This window comes from Abrus precatorius, unplaced genomic scaffold, assembly GCF_003935025.1.
Source record: "Abrus precatorius isolate BTA unplaced genomic scaffold, Abrus_2018 Scaffold6, whole genome shotgun sequence".
Lineage (NCBI taxonomy): Eukaryota > Viridiplantae > Streptophyta > Magnoliopsida > Fabales > Fabaceae > Abrus > Abrus precatorius.
In genome coordinates, this window is record NW_020874406.1 from 14454888 (window position 1) to 14471136 (window position 16249).

Below are 16249 nucleotides of genomic sequence, written 5' to 3' on the forward strand. Positions count from 1 at the left end.
AGGCTCCCGTGTGATGATTGGTCATACAATTTATTGGTGTGTATGATTTGAAACCGGTATTAAAAGGAAAGGTCTATAATGCTCTTTTACTTCTTTCACATGCTACTGTACAACCCTGCAATTCACATATTTAGATTCAACTGAAAGATTCATGCATGTATATATAACACATATATTAGACTTTGGATCCTGTTTATTTTTCAACCTTGAAGTTATATTTTTCACGGTGTTTACAGAATGTTGGCTCACAAGTTTGTGGAACAATCAGCAGAGTCAAATCATAACATGAGGAAACAAAAAGTGCAGAAATCTTGGTGGTCATTTGGATGGTGAAGTGTCTTGTCTTAAAATATTTTTAAGTCTCAGTAGTTGAACAATGGATTTTATTTTAGTTTTAGCTGTGTTACTCACCTATGATTATGTACACTGCCAGGACCAGTCAATCTCCTAAAGAGGAAAGTGAGGAATTTAATTTCAGTGAAGAGGACTGGAACAGATTAAATAAAATAATAGGATATAAGGAAGGTGATGATGGGCAAGTAGCTGTAAATAGTAAGGCGGATGTTATTCATACTTTCCTGGTAGTTCACATGAATCATAATGCTTCAAAGCTTATTGGGGAAACCAAAGAGCCTGTTGCTGAATTATCATGTGAAGACCTCAGTTGCTCAATAAAGCTTTATCCAGAAACAAAGGTCTTTGACATTAAGTTGGGCTCTTATAAGTTATCATCACCAAAAGGTCTCCTCGCAGAGGTTGGAATTTACTCCCCATATAATTTATGTTAATTTTCTGCAATTTTATTTTTATGCTTGTATAATACAATATATGATATCCTGAGTATTTGAATTTTTTTCATGTCCTTTCAGAGTGCGGCTTCCTATGATTCATTAATTGGTGTCTTCTATTATAAACCTTTTGATGACAAAGTGGACTGGAGCCTGGTTGCCAAAGCTTCTCCATGTTACATGACTGTATGCAGTTTTTCATTTTGTCTCTTTTTCCCTTTATTTGAGGTTTTATTTGTTTGGTTTACTTGTATATTTGTCTTTGGAATTTGGACAGTACATGAAGGACAGCATTGATCAAATTGTCAAATTCTTTGAAAGTAATGCTGCTGTAAGTCAGACCATAGCACTAGAAACTGCAGCTGCTGTGCAGGTATTATTTGACATCTCTGCCTTTTGGGGATATGTTAGTCGTCAAAGATGGAATTGGATATTAACCAAGATACGGGTACTTAGTTATTAATCAAGAAGGTTAAGAGGTGAGACTTTGTTAAAAATGCCAGCATCTTATCCAATCAGATGAACCAAGGAATTGTAAAAGCCAAAACTTGATGACGAATGCCACCGAACTTTTGCCTCTTTTTTACCATAGCCTTGAATCCCAACCTCAAGAAACTATCTGAAAGTAGGACATACCTAAACCTCACCAGTCACCAGAAACCCTGGACAAATTTTTTGTAAGGTAGCCTTCTTGCAAAAAAATAAGTGCTTTATGGGTTCTTAACTCTGAGCACATTATGAAATAGGAGATAGAGCAAGGTAATTCTTACAAATTTGCTCTGGACCATTTTTTTATATATCTTAGTAAGTACTGGTGTCCGGACAAATGCCTGCCTTTAGAGTGACCTCTGGATTTACTAATTGGTTATCAAAAAGGAATATCTAGTGATTGGGGGAGTGAGGTAGGAATTAGAAGGACTTACAAGGAAGAAAATAGAAAGGTAAATTGAAGTCCAAACTCTCCTATCTGGAATTATAGTATGCTAAGATGAATACAGGGTCAGTAAAACCAAAATAGATTCTAGCTTACTAGCTTCCTTATATTTCATGTCTCCATGTAAGCTTTTATTATGTTGTCTTATTTTATCTTTTGGTTTATTTTTGTTGTTCTGCTTTGCATCCTTCTTTTGTTAATATATTTTCTTATGCTTAATTTATTATAGACTTGTTGGAGAGGTCTGTTGTTTAATCTTTTGTAAAAGGATTTTCTGATCAGCTTGTATCATTGTTCCTAGATGACAATTGATGAAGTGAAGCGCACTGCCCAGCAGCAAATGAACAGAGCATTAAAGCATCATTCCAGGTTATTTTCTCTATTGACAATTAGAATTTAAAATTTCTTTATTGACATTGAGTAATGAGTGTGAGAGATGGGTAAAGCTCCGACTGCTAGTAATGTGAGTATGATTTGATATTGGTTCTTGGTTTTACTAGATAGCTGGTTGATATCCTATAGTTTTCTGGATTTATTTTCTTAGTTTGTTTCTGTAATTATTCCTCAAACTAGAAGGTTTCTTCTCGAGAAGTTCCTTTCTAATTCTAGTTGTTACTTATCTGTTAGGTTTTCATTGGATTTGGATATTGCAGCTCCCAAAGTTACAATTCCTACTGATTTTTGCCCTGACAATACCCATGCTACAAAGCTTTTACTAGACCTAGGGAACTTGATGATTCGTACACAGGTGGATACTCCTGATAATTTGCCAAATTTCTTTAGTTTGAGTTTGTTTAACCTGTTAAAAACTTTAAAAATTGTATTCAGGACACCCATCAACAGGAATCAGCTGAGGATAATATGTACCTACGATTTGATTTGGTCTTAAGTGATGTATCGGCATTTTTGTTTGATGGTGACTATCACTGGAGCCAAATTTCTCTGGATAAGTCAGCCCATTCTACCCAAAATGTTTTTTTCCCAATTATTGACAAGTGTGGAGTCATCTTACAGCTCCAACAGGTAAAATTCTAGACATTTTAGAATTTCTCTTTTTTATTTACAGTAAATATTCCAATTTTTTATTTCTCATTATGACCAGATTCGCATAGAGACTCCATATTATCCTTCAACCCGCCTTGCTGTTAGGCTGCCATCATTGGCCTTTCATTTTTCACCTGCTCGGTATCATCGGTTGATGCATGTAATAAAGATCTTTGAGGAGGAGGATGATGACAGCTCTGAGTTTCTTCGTCCTTGGGATCAGGCTGACCTTGAGGGGTGGTTGTCTCTTCTAACATGGAAGGTAGTGGTCTCTTTCAGCTCCTCTAGGCTAGCTTTTGACCAATTTTGTCATTCATACAGTGCCATCATCTGATATATTATGCGCCTTCAATAAAACTGTAATAGGGTGTGGGAATAAGGGAAGCTCTCTGGCAGCGGAGATACTTCTGTTTGGTTGGGCCTTTTCTTTATGTACTTGAAAGCCCTGACTCGAGATCTTATAAGCAGTATACCAGGTGCAAATGCCTTCTTTTCGTGCCTTGTTCTCATACTATTACATATATATTACATTATTTTGCGCAAATTACATTTATGGATTCCAGTCAGTTACTTCAGTTGGTTTTAGTATAGTTATACTTATTGTTGCATTGGACTCCTTGTAGGATTTTATTTGTTGGTCAACTTTTTTTATGATTTTGTTGTGTTTCCTAATTTTAGTAGTAACATAATTTGTAATTAAGATGACGTTTGGTAATATGAATTGATCTCTGAAATTTAATGGAGTTCTGTAGTTGTTATTTCAGACGAGATTTTGAACCCTTAAACCCTAGGTTTCCTATCTTTGGTAGACTGTGTTAAAATAGATGTCCTATTAGCTTATCTCGGTATGGGGGACTGGTGTATGCTTTGCACTTTTACTACACTTGTCCCATGCCATTAGTATTTCACCCACCTTCATGTTTCCATTTAGATCTGGTGGTTTTGGAAATGACTTTGTGACTCCACCTACTTTAATGGATGAATCTGGATTTGGTGACTCGACACTAATTTCTGTTTCTCTTCTGTTGTCATCTCTGCTGGAACTGAATTCTTGACGTTATGAATCACTACTGCATTTGATCCTTCATCTTTTACCTTAATCTTCTCAACCATATTCTTGGCCTCGAGCCTCGAGCATCTCTGTCACGTCAATGACATCATGCTCCAATTTCATTTTCAAATCTGGTTTTGATTTTGTGTTTGGTTCTTTGTGCACCTTTGTTGGTAGCTTCTTGTAGTGCACCTCAGAATTTGTTTGGCCTAGTGATCCATTCTAAAGGATCACTACCCCAAGATTGGGAAATTCTACCATCATTTTTCAAGAACAGGTCCTTTGTTGCTGAACTCCAGTCAATGGTGTCCCTGTTTCTTTCATCCACTGACCCAGTATATTCTTGAACTCTTTCATCCCTTCCAACACTTTTCTTGATCTTACAGGGTCACACCTCTACCTTTTCTTCCTCACAAATGAGTGCCAGCTTCTTCTTCAACAGATGCAGCATCTGCCTAAGCTCTGACATGCTGGAATCCCAGGAATGAGGCTGGATTCCATGATCACTGGTCACCAAGAATGCCACTGAACACCTTCATAATTGTTGGTTGGACCAAAAATGCTTGGAACCCATGATGGAAATAGAAAAGAAATTAATGATTTTATTGCTTGACAGACTAAAACTGAACAGAACAAGGAGAAAAATTTCTCTTCCAAGGTTTTCCGCTTTCCCAATTGAGAATTTGTTTGGTTCTCTCAACATTCTATTCCTTAATATGGTTCCCCTATCCCTACTTATTTATATAACTAATCTCATCTAACTAACAAACTAACTATTCGAACTTTTTAAACTAACTACTCTGTCATCTGCTTATTCTTCCAAGAAAATATCCTTCTATCCTAACAGAGACACTAGGAGTTAATATAGCATTGGAGGCATAAGGGCATTAAAAATATTATGATTGAATTCAGCACTGGAAACATTAGGATCTTAGGTATCTCAATTCATATTTATTGTTCTTGTAACTACAAATTGTTTTTATTATTTCATGTATCAATGTAAATATCGGCATGCCGATCAAATCTTTCTAGCAATTCTCAAATTACTTATGTTGTTTATTCTTAAGTATTTCTGATTCTATTCTGAGCTATCTGATTAAAGTGTTTTGTTGGTTGTAATCTGCTGCTTCTCTTGGTTCATATATGTTATTAACAGCCTAAGTAATATGTTTGTCATAGCCTACGAGGGAAGCAGGTATATCAGGTTCCACCAGAGTTTGTTGGTAATGTACAGCATGTTTTGGTTGTTAGCAGTCCTACACGATCCAACAATAAGGTTATGATTCTTTTTCTGTAATAAAAATCAGGGATGAGGTCTTTCTGTTATCTCTATGAAGGTTTGAATCTCTATTAATAGCAATCACTAAACGGTTGTAGGTTGTGGAGGACACAAACGCACTAATTATACGTTGTGAATCTGAGGATTCAAAGAAAACCTGGCATAGCCGCTTACAAGGGGCTATTTATCATGCATCGGTTTGTTTTCTTCATTTCCTTCCTTTCTCTCTCTCTGATGAAAATATTTGTATACTTTTTGTAATCCTGATATAGTTCTCTGCATGTGAATGGAAAAACATGTCTGTGTATGGTCTTGCAGCATCCTTTTCCCTTGTCAATTATTCTAGTTTTGCTGTTCTCATTTAAATTTGTCTAGTTTTAGCTGCCCATTATTGTAAATACCTTTTTCTCACTTATTGCAACTTAACTTGATGCGCCTACATTAGGCATTTACTACTTTCTAAACAGCAACGATCCTTGCTTATAGCATTGAGAAGTTGCATGAGCTTACTACTTATATGGGGAAAAACATTGTGTGAATGCCTGAAAATCAATCCTTTATCTATTTAAAAAATTAGATGTTCAGTTTTTTTTTTTTTTTTTGGGGAAATAGCTTTCATAATTTTTTTAGTGGTTTTTTGGTAACTCTCAGGACACTGCAAAAAGAAAAGGAATTATTTCTCCAAAATATACAAGTTTACAACCATTCTTTGATTCAGTGTATCTAGTACTGCATGGTGTTAGTGTTTGAATATTAAATGTTCATATTACATTTTATTTGTGCAGAATACGGCTCCTATTTCTGGTCTATCTGAAACCTCATCAGATAATGATGATACTGAAACAGAACATGATAATCAGGGGGTGATTGATGTAGGAATTTCTGAAAAGTTGTTTGTAACAGGTGTTCTTGATGAGTTAAAGGTTTGCTTCAGTTATTGTTATCAGGTTAGCCTGTTACCTTTTTCTTGTTTTAGTTTCAAATTTGAATTTCCAATTGTACTTAAAATGTGTATCTTCCTGTAGTTTGATCATAGCTTAATGAAGGTCCTTTTAAATGAAGAAAAGCGTTTGTTTGAATTTCGAGCAATAGGTGGTCAGGTAAAATTGCTGGTTTGTTGTTTCTTAATTGGATTCTTTGATCTTCCCTTTTTGAGGCATTTATATTTAAACAGGTGGAGGTTTCTATCAGAAACAATAACATTTTCATTGGCACTATCTTGAAATCTTTGGAAATAGAAGATTTAATTTGCTGTAGTCAACGATTGTCTCAGCCTTGTTTTTTGGCAAGATCATTTATTGGGACTGCTGATGAGAATTCTTTATTCTATGATACCTTGAGAGAGGATGTTGAAAGTAGTGGGTTTATCCCTGTTGAAACTGATGATAACTTTTATGAGGCACCTGAGACTTTAGCAGACACTGACAGTGCTGATTATCCTATGCAAATTCCTGAAGGTTCTGAATTTCCATCTAGTTCCCCCATTGAGATCCAATTTAATTATTCATCACTCGAACCCCCGAAGTTTAGTCGCATTACTGGACTTCTACCTAGTGAGACTCCTAGTAGTGAGGAACTTGAACTCAATGACACATTGGAGAGTTTTGTTAAAGCTCAAATAGTTATCTATGACCAGAACTCTACTCAGTATAAGAATATAGACAAGCAGGTAGGTGCCGATATTTTTTTAACTAATTGCCATTTGTTCTATGTAATTTTTTCACCAAATATTTTATTTATGGCATTTCAGGTGATAGTGACTCTGGCTACTTTGACATTTTTTTGTCGTAGACCAACTATCCTAGCGATTATGGAGTTTATTAATTCTATTAACATTGAGGATGGGAATCTTGCAACTCCTAGTGATAACCCTTCAACAGCCATAATTAAAAAAGATGGATTAAGAGATGTAGATGATCTACATGCTACTGCCATTGAGGAACATGCTGTTAAGGGCTTGCTTGGAAAAGGAAAATCCAGAGTTATGTTTAATTTGACATTAAAAATGGCACAGGCCCAAATCCTTTTGATGAAAGAAAATGAAACCAAGCTTGCTTGTTTGTCTCAAGAGAGTTTGCTTACAGACATCAAGGTGTTCCCTTCCTCCTTTAGCATTAAAGCATCCTTGGGAAATCTGAAAATAAGTGATGACAGCCTACCTAGCAGTCATTTATATTATTGGGCTTGTGACATGAGAAATCCTGGGGGCAGATCTTTTGTCGAGGTACATCTTTCTCCTTCCTTCCATTGTTACATTTTAAAATGTGACCCATATGTTGAGTTTGTGTCCTTGTTTACCGTACTTTGTTTGCTGTACTTTGTATACATCAGGGTGGTTTGTGTAATTGAGACGGGTATGGAGCGTTTGTGTTATTACAGAACTTAAGGGAGGTTTCTATGGGGTATAAAAAAGGAGGGGTACTGGGTGAAATTTTATTAAATCTTGGGATATGACTAATTTTTCCCTATATTTTTTTTATCCCAATAAAAATATTTATTTTATTCCAACAACATTTTTTCATTTATAAAAATTGTTAAATTTGAAATCAATATTTTGCATGATTTGCTCCACATTTCTATTGGATTTGTTTCTAGGCAAGATTAAGGTAATGACTTAGCAAATCCATACAAGTGATTCATTCCATTTTTCTCTTATAATTAGACATACTAGAGCTAAAGATGATAAGCCTCTACTTTAAAACTTGCAATGTTTGGTTTTGGTATACTGAGTTTCTTGTTGAATATCTGAATGGCCATCTGAATGACCATGTAGTTGGAGTTCATGTCATTCAGCAGTGATGATGAAGACTATGAAGGTTATGATTTTAGTCTCTTTGGTGAGCTTTCAGAAGTGCGCATTGTGTATCTGAATCGGTTTGTGCAAGAGGTATTTTACCAATTGGTTCAAGCTTTGAGTATTTTATGTGCATCAATTATGAAGATTTATTGTGTCCAAATGTGTGTAGGTTGTTGGCTATTTTATGGGTCTTGTTCCAAATAGCCCAAGAAGGGTCATAAAAGTAACAGATCAAGTGACAAATTCAGAGAAGTGGTTTTCTGCTAGTGAAATTGAAGGATCACCTGCTGTGAAGTTTGATCTTTCTCTCAAGAAGCCTATAATTTTAATGCCACGGAGGACAGATAGCCTTGAGTAAGCTGAAGATTTTAGGGTTCCCATTCACCTATATCACTAAATAATTGGTTCAATATTTTTATATTTCATAGAGAATAATGTGCCATATAATTGGTGTTAATGGGGCAGTCAATCTAATGGTGTAAGCTGTTAAGTAATGGCTCAAGTGTGGTTTCATTCCTTTCTCATCAATTACTGATATTTTTTGACGCAGTTTTTTGAGGCTAGATATTGTTCATATAACCGTGAAGAACACATTTCAGTGGATTGGTGGAAGTAAAAGTGAAATCAATGCAGTGCACTTGGAAACTTTGATGGTCCAGGTGAGATTGGTTACTCATAATGTTATTGATTTGGATGTTATAGAAACTTGGTTAGAAAGGATTTCCAAGTGTTCCCAGCCTTATATGTTCACTTTGATGTTATATTTTTTTTTTTGGGGTGGGGGGGGGGGTGGTTTGATTTGTGTACTGCTTTTAATCATTTTGTTTTAATAACTCTGATTGCTGGGGTGTAGGTTGAAGACATCAACTTAAATGTTGGAACTGGATCAGACTTGGGTGAAAGCATAATTGAGGGTGTGAATGGGCTATCTGTGGTTATTCATAGGTCGCTACGAGACTTGTTATGTCAATTTCCAAGTATTGAAGTCATAATAAAGGTATTTTTTAATGGAATGTTTCCCAGAATTTGGATAGCCTCACTTTCAATTATTGATATTATTACTTTAATTTCCAGTTCCCCACTACTTGTATAATTGTGTATTTCTATTAACTTGCTATTGTTATGATGTGTCCTGTATTGGATATTGTGGTTCTACAGATTGAAGAGTTGAAAGCAGCACTGTCTAATAAAGAATATCAAATTATTACTGAGTGCGCTGTTTCTAACTTTTCTGAGGTCCCATATATTCCTCCACCACTGAATCAATATTCCTCCATGACATTAAATGATGCTACTGGAGATATTGTACCTGAGGTTACAAATGGTGTTGATTCAGGGAATACAAATGTTCAAGCCTCTGTTTCGCTGAAAATCTGTGTGTCCATAAATCTGGTTGAGTTGAGCTTATATACAGGGGTAACTAGAGATGCAACTCTGGCTACTGTACAGGTACATTGTCTTTTGACTGATATATATATATATATATATATATATAAAGTGAGAACACTTAATTGTTGTGAGAATGTGAACAATTAATATAAACTATTTGATCTTATTTGGATGGTCAAGATTAAAAGATAAGGTCCTTTTTGCATTGAGAGGTAGTTTGGTACCTTTGGAGTCTTAAGATATTTCAGCTATTTGGAGAGTATTGGGCAATCCAAGGAAGAATACTTTTGTGTAGAATTTTTGTTTTTGAAAACATAAATGGTCAATACTGTTGGTGGCACTTCATAAAGAATGCCAAATCATCAACATTGTTGAGATATATTAACCAAAGTAGGAGAAATGGCCTTGAGTTTCCACCATAAAAATGTTTTTCCTCCCAGATCAGTTATCATAGATATAATCAAACAAAAAAGAAGTCTTTGAATGGCTCAACTTTTGGTTCTCTCTTTGTGCAGGTCAGCAGTGCATGGCTGCTGTATAAGTCCAGTACAGCAGGAAATGGATTCCTCTCTGCAACTCTGCAAGGTTTCAGTGTGTTTGATTATCGTGAAGGTGTTGAACAAGAATTTCGATTAGCAATAGGAAAGCCTGAGAATGTTGGAGCCAGTCCTCAAACTTCATACTATCGAAACCAGGATTCAGTGGATAGTAGTTTAATTAAGGGAAATGATTTTGAACTAGTTCAGACAATGCTCATTGTTGATATTAAATTTGGTCAGGATTCAACATTTATTTCTTTGTGTGTCCAGAGGCCTCAGTTGCTTGTTGCACTAGATTTTCTTCTTGCTGTAGTTGAGTTTTTTATTCCAACCATCAGCAGTATGCTATCATTTGAAGAAAATAGGTCTCACATGCTGGAAGCTATCATCATGGATCAATCAGTCTACAAGCAACCGTGTGCTGAATTTTCCCTCTCTCCTCAAAAGCCTTTAATAGTTGATGATGAAAGTTTTGATCATTTCATTTACGATGGTGATGGTGGAACTTTATATTTAAAAGATAGACAAGGTTTTAATCTCACAGCAGCTAGCTCAGAGGTTATAATATACATTGGAAATGGGAAGAAGTTGGAATTCAGAAATGTTGTTATTAAGGTCTTAGTGCTTCACTTTATCGAACTATTATGTGATTATAAAATTTTGGTGGATACCCAGAAACTAATTTCCTGGTTTATTTTTGCAGGGCGGACAATATTTGGATTCTTGTATTTTTCTTGGAGCAAATAGTAGTTATTCAGCTTCAGAGGATGATCATGTCTACTTGGAAGAATTAGTTGAAAGCCCTCAGACAAGGTCTTTGAGAGGAAGTGTGGATGAATTACCATGTCAGAATAATGCAGTTAACAACTTGACGGAGTTGATCATTGAGATTCAGGTTAAGTGTTACTACAGTTCAACGCTTATGCTTTTGTGTATGGTATGATTGATTCTAAATGATGGGAGAATTGTGTACACGTAGCTTTGCTTGTAATTTCCTGAGGCTGGAAGTTTCATTGTTAGCACCATTCACTTAGCTATGTGAATATCATTGCCTGTGGCAGAGAATGAAAGTTAATTATAATACCCAAACTTGATATTTTCTTGAGGGGCTGTGGCTTGTTACTCGAATTTTATTAAAAACACCACGAAGAAACTGCTGTAACTTACTTTGGGGAAGGATATCTCATCCCCCTCCTTATTTGTGTTATTTATTTTGCTCGAATAAATGCTTATTATATCAGAGAAAAAGAAAGGAACCAAATAAAAGGCGAAAAGTTGCAGTTTAGTGCAATGAATGTTATTTAAAATTAGGTTGATTCTTTCTTTCTTGAAGGGTGTTGAACTCTGAACCTTTGGGTTGAAGGGACTTGATGCCGTGTCAATACCATGCAATCTATAATCCTAAAAATATAAGCTGTTGTTGTGTAGTTTGGTTATAAAAAAAATCTGTTGCAATGTGATTGTATTGTGGTTTAAAGCCTTCCTATGTGAATAGTTATTGACTTAATTGTCCCAATTCATTGTTCATATGTTTTTTAATCTGACAGTTCTGTCTGCAAGCTGCTGCTATTATTTTAATCTGCCACTGGTTGTGCTTGGGGTTAAGATTTGAACTGTGTCTAATCTGCTGTTTGTAAGACTTGAAAGATTCTAATTTATAAAACAGTAAACCTTTTTTTCCCATGATTTTCTGTTTTTGATCCATGTTGCCAACCCTCTTAGTGTGAAAAGGCTTGGTTGTTTTTTTTTTTTTTTTTGTGTTTGACATTTTTTATAATAGTGGCATTCAATACGTAGTCCTTTTCATATAAATATGAAATCAAGGCTGTATTATGACATGTAATGGGTATGGTTTATATGTTTGTTATTAATGTCTTTACTTTTTACATGTACTATGTGACTGAGATATCTCTTTGCAGGCTGTTGGCCCAGCGCTTACCTTTTATAGCACGTCAAAAAATGTAGGAGAATTATTAAACCTGTCTAATAAACTTCTACTTGCACAGTTGGATGCATTTTGTAGGTGAGTTCCTCTTCTGTAAATGGTATTTTACATCATGACATGCAAAAAGTTCACATCACTTTAACTATTTATGCTTCCATGTAAATGGTATTTCGAGTATTAGTGCTACTTTATTTGTTCCTAGTGTTAGAATTATAGAATCACTTATGGGCCTCTACCACATTTTAATAATTTAGGAGAGCTGATCATTTGACATGACGCTCAAGTCTATTTGAGGGATGATATAAGCAATTGGTTAGGGGTCCAACCCTAATTCTTAATAGTGAATTAAAGTTCAGCATAATGTAGAGTGAAATGTGTCTTGTCCATGTTTGAAATTCAAAAATATTGTCTTAGAGATATTCAACCATTTACGAGTTGACTTCATCTAAAAGAAGCCTTTTCAGCTTTGAAACTTGAATTTGATTTTATTTTATTTTTGCTTACTATCATCATATGGAATTGTTACTATTTTTAAAAGTGAAAAATGGTTGAGTAATTTGATATGTTGCTGTTGGAATATGGTGTGTCTACCAGAAATAAGTGCAATCACCTAATGATATTGTGTATTTATTTTTCAATCAATCACAGTAAAATGGATAACATAAATTCAAAAGGGTACTTTGGACCAATTGAAATTGTGTTGTGTTCTGTTAATACAATTGATGTGTGGTCAGATAGCAAATCTCATGGTTACCACATGAGCATGAAATACTTTTTGCTTTGGCAAGTGAATGCCATTTCAGATTTATGTTACAGGATGATTGTGCTCCTGATTTCAATTTTTACCATAACTTTGTCCCTTTGTTTTCTTTAGTTGAGGAATCTTCTCTGATAAGATGAAAGATATAATGCATTTTTTGCTACTTTAAGCATCTCTAATTATGATCTCATTTTCATTTTTAAGTTTGATTTTTGTGCTAGAGGATTTCAGTTCAGGTATAGAAATCTTTGACTGTCATCTGAGTGCCTTTTTTCATACTTTGGTTTTGTATACATGTCTACTTCTTTCCTTCCATCTTCTGAACTGGTGCTGCAGAGGATAAATTTTCTATTGATTCTTTAACTAGTGCCCTTAGTGTGCTGGTTAGCAAGGCACAAGTTTTATTTTTTGAATATGCAGTAAGTTGAGTATATGTACATTTCCATAATTTATGTCTTGACTCTTCAGATATTATCCTTTTGTTCTTCAGAAATTTACATGCAGGATGTTCATAATATGTGATTAACTGACGTTGGATATGTTTTTCCATTGCTAGGCTTGTTTTGAAGGGTAACAATACTGAGATGAGTGCAGATGTACTTGGTTTGACTATGGAGAGTAATGGAATCAAGATTTTGGAGCCATTTGACACATCCTTGAAGTACTCGAATGCTTCTGGGAAGACCAATATACATTTATGTGCGTCTGATATTTTCATGAATTTCACATTCAGTATCTTGAGACTATTTCTGGCTGTGGAAGATGATATTCTAGCATTTTTAAGGATGACATCTAAGGAAACAACCATTGTTTGCTCTCACTTTGACAAAGTTGGAACCATAAAAAGTATGTTGATATTCTCTATTTTGTTTCCATTTTGGTAAATTTATTGATACATGTGTTTAAGACTATTCTCATTCATTGAACATGCAGATTTTCATATTGATCAAACATATGCCTTTTGGCGTCCTCATGCTCCTCCTGGTTTTGCTGTACTTGGTGACTACTTGACACCACTGTCAGTAAAAATTCTTAATTTATTTCTGATCTAAACTGATGCATATATACCCCACCAATTTGAATGTTAATATGATGTGTTTGCTCAACAGAGACAAGCCACCTACAAAAGGAGTTCTTGCAGTAAATACCAATTCTATAACAGTTAAGAGACCCATTGGTTTCAGATTGATTTGGCCTCCTTTAACTTCTGTGGGAATTAAAGGTGAAGAAATGGACAATTCTGACTCGTTATGGAAAACTGAGGCAGATTCCATTTGTTCCATTTGGTTCCCTGAAGCTCCCAAAGGTTATGTTGCACTAGGCTGTATTGCTACTCATGGAAAGACACCACCATCACTATCTTCTGCTTGTTGCATCCCATCTTCTTCTGTATCTCCATGTTCATTAAGGGATTGTATCACAATCGGCACTACTGATATGTAAGTGAAAATTTTCTGGTGTGAGTTCTGTTGTAACACACAAGTCCATTTTACAATTTTATACTTTAAACTACCAATCTCAATCAGTGTCGAGGTTAGTGCCTTCTGCCATGTATATATTTGGTAATAACTACTGTGTTGTATTGCTTGACTGTTTCAGTAGCCCTTTGAGCATTAATTCTGAGATGAAAGAGTTTAATTGTCATGTCTTTTTACATTAAGTTGGATGTTACACTTACGGAAATTGTTTTAACTATTGATTAGACACAAGGTCATGGCATTTTTGTCCTGTGAAAACTCAGTAGTGTTCATCTTGATTGCAGATCGTCATCCAGTGTAGCATTCTGGCGAGTGGATAATTCTATTGGCACTTTCTTGCCAGTAGATCCTATGTCACTCTGTTTGATGGGTAAAGCATATGAATTGCGTTGCATTAAATATGATTTTCTGAAGGCACCTTCAGCAGCATTAAGTAGTCTGGATTCCCGTGCTCCCTCTCGTGGGCATCAAGCCTTGCAATCTGACTTGTCAGCTGATGCAAATTCTAATAGGCGTTATGAGCCTGTTGCTAGCTTTCAGTTAATATGGTGGAATCAGGGTTCAGACTCAAGAAAATGGTTATCCATTTGGCGTCCAGTTGTCCCAATGGGAATGATATATTTTGGTGATATAGCTGTTAAAGGGTGTGTTTCACACTTTTGTGCCCATTACTTTCATCAAGAAAGTTTAGCCTGTGATTTGTTATATTATTCTTTACAATTAATAGTAACTGATGCAATCTTCTTCTTTTTAGGTATGAGCCTCCAAACACCTGCATTGTTGTTCATGATTCCAGAGATGAAAATATTTTTAAAACTCCCCTAGATTTTCTACTTGTTGGACAAATAAAAAAACAGAGGGGAATGGAAAGCATATCATTCTGGCTTCCACAAGCTCCTCCTGGCTATGTTTCCTTGGGGTGTGTTGCATGTAAAGGGAAACCTAAGCAAAATGAATTTAGCACATTAAGATGCATGCGCAGTGATTTGGTAGAAGGAGATAAATTTTTGGAAGAAAGTGTCTGGGATACGGCTGACGCCAAGCATGTAACAGAGCCATTTAGCATATGGGCTGTTGGCAATGAGTTGGGGACTTTTATTGTCCGTGGTGGTTTCAAAAGACCCCCAAGAAGGTTTGCTTTGAAGCTAGCAGATTCTACTGTGCCAAGTGGTTCAGATGTCACAGTCATTGATGCTGGAATTGGGACTTTCTCAACAGCTCTTTTTGATGACTACAGTGGTTTGGTGAGAATAAAACATTTGGCTTGTAGCTTTTATCAGAATAATAGCAAGTACCTAATCACCTAGGAGCTTATAAGATTATGTGAAATTTTGTTGTTGTCTGTTCTCTTCTTCATTTCCTTTCCAGTTTATTTGGGAAGTGGGCTTGCAATATACTTCATGAAGAACAAGATTTTTTATATTCACGGTATCAATCCCCTTTGTTTTGGTTTGAACTTCAAAGTTAACTTCGAAACTACAGAAATGCTTCAACTATGGTGTCTAAGGGAGACACTATTCCAACACTTGCCACTCACACTTAGACACCATTCTTGATGTCTTCCTCACACTAGTAGGTATACTTTAAAGATGTAATATAAAGGAGATTGGACTCCAAGATGTGGTCCTCTTTCTATACTAGTTTACATTATCCTGACCTGTTCTCTTCTTGCCAAGCTGAAATTTTGATTTGAAGATTTTGTGGGATTTTCCTCTTTATAGTGGTCCATGGAATGAATGAAACCATTGCTATGTCCTAGTTATTGATTTGTGATCCTTGACATGTTTAATTATTGATTGCTGTTACTCTTTTATGAAATTTAGTTATTATAATCCTTTGTACTTCTGTATTGAATGCTTTTCTTTGAATTTGACAGATGGTTCCGTTGTTCAATATATCTTTGAGTGGAATAACATTTAGTTTGCATGGAAGAACTGGGTATCTGAATAGCACTGTTGGTTTCTCCTTGGCTGCAAGGTCATATAATGACAAGTATGAAGCCTGGGAGCCTCTTGTTGAGCCAGTAGATGGATTCTTAAGGTAATTGCTTTGTGTTTACAAATTATAGAATTCTTGTGCTACATGTTGCCTTTGGTAAAATCTTCAGGTGCATGACTGGGAGTTTAGGTTGTTATGAGCAGTGGTTTACTTTAATTTATGAAAATGAGAATTGAATTAAAAAGTGGTCTTGGGGGCAGTCCATCCACATTGTGGCAGTTCTTATCAAGATTTGGAAATATTGGAG

At 35.5% G+C, this 16249-nt stretch overlaps 1 protein-coding gene across 1 annotated transcript in view; it reads left to right on the forward strand.

Annotated features, from left to right (window-relative positions):
* LOC113869468 overlaps positions 1-16249 on the forward strand; it is a 51837-nt gene that overhangs the window by 12297 nt on the left and 23291 nt on the right. Inside the window, exons 11-40 of the mRNA XM_027505792.1 lie at positions 237-329; positions 434-755; positions 870-974; positions 1066-1161; positions 2024-2091; positions 2350-2470; positions 2551-2745; positions 2825-3028; positions 3133-3242; positions 4997-5093; positions 5195-5293; positions 5882-6043; positions 6122-6196; positions 6271-6520; positions 6593-6765; positions 6847-7320; positions 7870-7983; positions 8063-8247; positions 8444-8552; positions 8747-8890; positions 9052-9390; positions 9759-10436; positions 10525-10716; positions 11741-11844; positions 13083-13372; positions 13460-13544; positions 13636-13965; positions 14289-14648; positions 14759-15248; positions 15881-16044. Of these exons, the coding sequence (XP_027361593.1) occupies positions 237-329; positions 434-755; positions 870-974; positions 1066-1161; positions 2024-2091; positions 2350-2470; positions 2551-2745; positions 2825-3028; positions 3133-3242; positions 4997-5093; positions 5195-5293; positions 5882-6043; positions 6122-6196; positions 6271-6520; positions 6593-6765; positions 6847-7320; positions 7870-7983; positions 8063-8247; positions 8444-8552; positions 8747-8890; positions 9052-9390; positions 9759-10436; positions 10525-10716; positions 11741-11844; positions 13083-13372; positions 13460-13544; positions 13636-13965; positions 14289-14648; positions 14759-15248; positions 15881-16044 (6228 nt within the window). The remainder of the gene's footprint in view (positions 1-236; positions 330-433; positions 756-869; positions 975-1065; positions 1162-2023; positions 2092-2349; positions 2471-2550; positions 2746-2824; positions 3029-3132; positions 3243-4996; positions 5094-5194; positions 5294-5881; positions 6044-6121; positions 6197-6270; positions 6521-6592; positions 6766-6846; positions 7321-7869; positions 7984-8062; positions 8248-8443; positions 8553-8746; positions 8891-9051; positions 9391-9758; positions 10437-10524; positions 10717-11740; positions 11845-13082; positions 13373-13459; positions 13545-13635; positions 13966-14288; positions 14649-14758; positions 15249-15880; positions 16045-16249) is intronic.